This window comes from Etheostoma spectabile, chromosome 16 (genome assembly GCF_008692095.1).
Source record: "Etheostoma spectabile isolate EspeVRDwgs_2016 chromosome 16, UIUC_Espe_1.0, whole genome shotgun sequence".
NCBI lineage: Eukaryota > Metazoa > Chordata > Actinopteri > Perciformes > Percidae > Etheostoma > Etheostoma spectabile.
Window position 1 is genome coordinate 3,832,540 of NC_045748.1, and position 5,082 is coordinate 3,837,621.

At 42.6% G+C, this 5,082-nt stretch overlaps 1 protein-coding gene across 2 annotated transcripts; it reads left to right on the forward strand.

Annotated features, from left to right (window-relative positions):
* The first annotated feature begins 790 nt into the window (after positions 1–790).
* Positions 791–2,528, forward strand: ppp1r3c2a (protein phosphatase 1 regulatory subunit 3C2, duplicate a). 2 transcript variants are annotated; one of them, XM_032539341.1, is made up of 3 exons: positions 791–895; positions 1,012–1,097; positions 1,275–2,528. In XM_032539341.1, the coding sequence occupies exons 2-3, from the start codon at positions 1,084–1,086 to the stop codon at positions 2,284–2,286; spliced, it is 1,026 nt and encodes a 341-aa protein (XP_032395232.1). In that variant the 5' UTR covers positions 791–895; positions 1,012–1,083; the 3' UTR covers positions 2,287–2,528. The 2 variants fall into 2 exon arrangements, with proteins under 2 accessions (XP_032395232.1, XP_032395233.1); XM_032539342.1 differs by having other exon boundaries at positions 878–895; positions 1,033–1,097.
* Positions 2,529–5,082: the final 2,554 nt, after the last annotated feature.

Genomic DNA, 5,082 nt, shown 5'->3' on the forward strand with positions numbered 1-5,082 from the left:
CTAAACGTTATTGTTACTACATTGGAATGTCGCACCTGGGGTGCAGCATAGCAAAGACTCCCAGACTGGCCTGAGCCTGTTTTCAGCAAAAACACAGTGTGCCAGTTGAAACTGTAACACAGGAGATATACTGTACATATACAACCTATTAAAATAAATCACAAATTTGCATTTAAATAAATACACTTTGCCTGTTAGCTCTCTTGCTGAGAGTTTGATAAGAAGATTTTTACCGTTATTTAAACTATGAACAGTATTCCCATTCTCTCCTTTAGCAACATCATGGCATTAGGATTTTCTCTTGAGGGCCATCCCTTTACCAACCTAATTCAATTTTTTTAAATTTAGACTTTAAATGGATATTGCTCTGTCAAGCTACCTTTATCTGAAACTGGTTGAAGGAGTAAAATGCAATATGAAAGCTGCTATCCATTTGTTTTTCATTTTCTTAAAAGGCTTGGGCCTACACTATATTAGGCCTATATGTGTAAACATACATGTCCCAAACTGTATACTTCTGTGTTTATACGTTCCACTTTAATATTTATATTTTTTTCCACCATGAACTAGGGGCAATGTCTTTATCTAAATTTAGAAAAAGGAAAGTTTGTAATTGTTCAAAATCTCAGCAGCTGGATCATCACAGCAGAATTCCATGAAAGGAGAGGCCTTTGAGGCCTTCCACGCAACAGTTTTTGGGGGCAGGACTAAAACAAAGGAGCTTCACTTCATTGGCTGAACTCTACCCACAGGGTGTCACTGAAGTATGGCCTCGTTTCTAAACTCGACACACACAGTAGGCTCCACAGACAGAGACAGAGACAGACCAGAGCTACGATCCTCTTTCTTTTTGCTCTGTCGTTGATTTGATGAAACACATTGTGGTCTCAAGCCTGTAAGTATATTTTGCTTTGAAATTCTTCTAGATATTGTGAATATTGGATCTGATTGGGGTTTAATTTTAATTTTAAGAGGTTTTACGTGTTCATTAAACCGGATTTCTGGTTATAGGTGATTTTGAATTTGCTGCAGCCCTCTGGTGAAGACAACATACTTACAGTGTAACATCTACCGTCCGTAGAAATGAATTGTGCAAGGTAAGCTACTGTGCTTTTAATCAGACTCCTTCTACTGCAACTACACTGTGCATTTGATTAAAAAAAAAATTACCTATAAAGGTATAAGAGCAGTGAAATCAGAATTATGCTTAAAGAGAAATATATGTGACCACTCCTTTTGATCTCATTTTAACTCCATCTTGTCTTCCCTCTCAGAGTTCTCCATGCCTTGGGGAGTCACCCACCACCAGCTGTGATGCCAGTTGACCTCGCCATGTGTCTGAGCCTCAGCAGGCGTCAACCTCTTTATCAGCTGCAGTCCACGTCTCCTCTGAAACCCACACAGCGTCGTTATCAGCCGGCCAACTGCCCGCCGAGGACCGGCCTTCACTCTCCGCACCCGTCCTCCTCTTCCCCATTCGCTTCTTCCTCATCGCTGCCCTCCTCCCCCGTGTCCTCAGAGCCTCGGAGCTGTTTCCGCAGGGACAGCAGTGGCCTGAACAAGAAACGTGTGATCTTCGCAGACGCTAAGGGATTGGCCCTCACTGCCGTGCGGCTATTTATCCCTGAGGCCTCTTCCCCTGCGTCCACTCTGGTGATGAAACCCTCCCTCGCCCAACTTCAAGGCCAACAGCTGGCCTCAAACAAACTGCAACGCTACAGACTGCGCCTTGGCTTCCCTCAGCCAGCGCTTGACTTCAAAGCCTTCCTCGCACGTCTGCGAGACATGCGTGTACAGTTGGAGAGATGCAACGTTTCCGAGCACTCCTTGAGTGGAAAAGTGCGCGTCTCCCATGTCGGTGTCGACAAGGCTGTGCATGTGAGGGTGACTTTTGACTCTTGGCGGAGCCACCATGACATCCCCTGCACATTCCTGCAGCAGCAGCGCTACGGGGGTTGTGACATGGACGTTTTTGCTTTTGACGTGAGCTTACCGAAGAACATAGATCCGAACGAGCGAGTCGAGTTTTGTGTGTCCTTGACGCCTGGACCTGGCTCGACGCCGCACTGGGACGACAACATGGGGCAGAATTACAGGGTGTGCGTGGAAAAAGATGGATCAGATGGTTACCAAGGCAACGCTTACCATTGCTACCCCACACTTTCACACCATTGGGCACCATCTTGGCCTTCACATGTGTCCCTTAGGATGCAGAACTCTGCTGATCTACAGCTTCAGAGGTTCAGAGTCAGAACGAGGCGGGACACTCCGTGTTTGACAAAGTAGAACATTTAAAGCAGCCCTCTCAACACAGCTATCAAATATGTAAATAATGTAACTATGTTAAATATTTAAGAGAGAATTAGGGCTTTCATGGATGTATGGACTTTCTGAAATCTTCAGTGTTGGATGCTCTGAAGCTTACTGTTCAGAAACAGCTCACCCATATTAGCTCAACTACCCTGCCGAAATGTGAATAATACATGCTGCCTTATTGTTCTGATTAAATCCATTTTTTTTAAAAGAAGCTTTTCTTGCTCTTTTCTTCCCTCTGCAGAAGTGAAATCCTAATCATTTAACACATGCCCTTTTAGTAAATGCACCTTTTAAAGTTTGAAATGTGTTGCTGTGCATTGTAGCATGACATACAAACCCTGATCAAGACACAAGGGGGGGGGGGGGCATGATCATGATTTACTTTCACACAGATGTTATTTTTCTTGGCTCAGATTTCCTGTGCGTCATGCATTCCAGACAGAATAGAAAAGAGAATTCCTGTATTGGGATTGCACAACAAAGTAACTAAATTAGTTGGAATTTAAAAAAAGACATCCAAAATCCTGACAACATATACACACATGTTACAAGAGTAATTAGAAATAGAGAACATTAAAAATGGGTAAAAACAATGTGTTGTGTTATGTTATAGATAAAATAGTCCTGTGACTAAAAGAGTAGATATATATTGTACTTGTAGGGGATTTATATACAGGTAATACTTTTGGGAAATACATATGCAAAAGGAATATGCTATGATGCAGGTGGTTAACATCACATATACATAAATGAATACAAAGATAATTACAAAGATGCAGTTGAAATGTAAACAGAGTCAGTGTTTGATTGTATTCAGTTCTCTTATGGCACTGGTAATAAGTCAACAAACTGAAAAATCTTCCGGGCACACATGGTTTGCACGAGACAGCCTGTTCTAGACACTCCGCTTCCTGTTGTAAAACGATGGGATAACACGCTGGTAATTGTTATTTCTTGGACTGTTCCAGACTGGCATGGCAAATAGCAAAGTAACCATGTCAACATCGGAGCCAGCATGTACTGTTCTTTGGATAAATGTGTGGGCCGGTGTTTACACGCAAGGGTGTAGTCCTCATTAGATATTGCGGAAGCCACGGTGAGAGAGACTCTCTGTACTCTTCTCTTGTTGTAATCCTTCTTAGTCACCTTGCTGTTAGACTTGTTTCTCTGTCCTTAACTTTCTTTTCTTTCAGGCTGTTGTCATGACAGGACCACCGCCTTTGTAAATTATAACAGTGACATCCACTGGAAAGCGGTTTGCACACAGGGTACACCTTGTACTCTATGAACACTTATTTATTGATAAGACTCAACAGTGTTGGGTTGGTGTCAGGTGTTAGATCTTTCCCCTCCTAACATCCAATGAATAATGAGATAAAAAAGAGCCATGGAACCAGACACATTATCACAGCTACAGTAAAAGTAAATTACAGATCTTTTTGGGAGCCCATAATCTCAAGTGTAATAATCCACTATTCACATGTTAAAGAACTTTGTGGTTCTAAAGTTAATGAAGCTTTATTTGTTCGGAACATTTTATCAAGATCATGATCTCAAGAGACACCGGTGAACAAAGTAGATGCATTTGTTGTGTGCATGTAATTCAGGAAATCCAGTTCAGTCACACAAAAAAAGTAATCTCGCTAAGTAAAACATTTACAAATATTCAAACTGGCAGGAAAAAAGGGGATGCTGGTAGTCTATTGTTAAGCTGCATTTACACCAGAGATTGGGCAGCGGTGTGGGAGTGTTACTTAAATGGCTCGTTTGTGTCTCGTTTGGGTTCCCCACGGTGCTAGCATTTAGCCATGCTGCGTGTACGCTGGGTCCAATGAGTGATTGTCCATCTGCATTGACCAAATTTAAAAAGAAAACGTGTAATTTCACACAAACTACCCACATTCAAACAAATCAGAGGACTGGCGTTTTGGCCACAACACCTGATCTGGTGTGACTGCAGCCTTTTGCTGAAAATACACAAAGGTGAAGTGCCGCTTGTCGCCATAATTACAACTCTTTTGTGGCCGAGAGGGGTGTTCAGGGTTGGAAATTTAGATATTTTTGTCAACTTGCCACTGTGGCTGATGGATTCCAAAATGTTCCAACCACTCAACAGATTGTTATTTTTTTGCTTGTGAGTGAAGCAAATCTAGCAGCCACTAGCATATTTTGCCAGCGTTTGGCTAGTGGTTGCTGTGAATTTCCAACCCTGGGCATGTTCATGTGTTTCAGGCAGGAAGAATTTTTTTTGTACCAGAAGTCAACACGTGACAGGTGTCACAAGACTCTCGGGCCACACTTTGCCGGAAAAAGTTAAACCAATTCCCAACTTTTAGTTTGGCCGCACTTCACTGCAGAATCAAGAGATCACAGCTCAGACCTCATATCATTTTTTCTGGAAGCCTGTGGGAAACACTGTTTGGGCAAAGTGTAAATCGTGTTCATCAATTTGACTTTAGACAACATGTCTCCTGCGACCAGGTGTCTTAAGGCGCTTACACACCAACCCGATTACCGGCCGTTGGACAGTTCCTTGAGTGTGTTCAGTGTGTTCCGTGCCGTTGTCAGTCAAAAGCGCCGTCGGCTTTAATTTTGGCCGATTTGAGATGTTGAAGCGGAAGGCGGGCAGTCAGACTCAATGACCAATCTGATTGATGGAGTGCTAACCCGGAAATGACAGATTCAGCTACTGCATGGCCTATGTTATCGCTTAAAATGTTTTCAAAAACACTTTTCGGTGAACTATTTTCATAAAATGAGAGATTG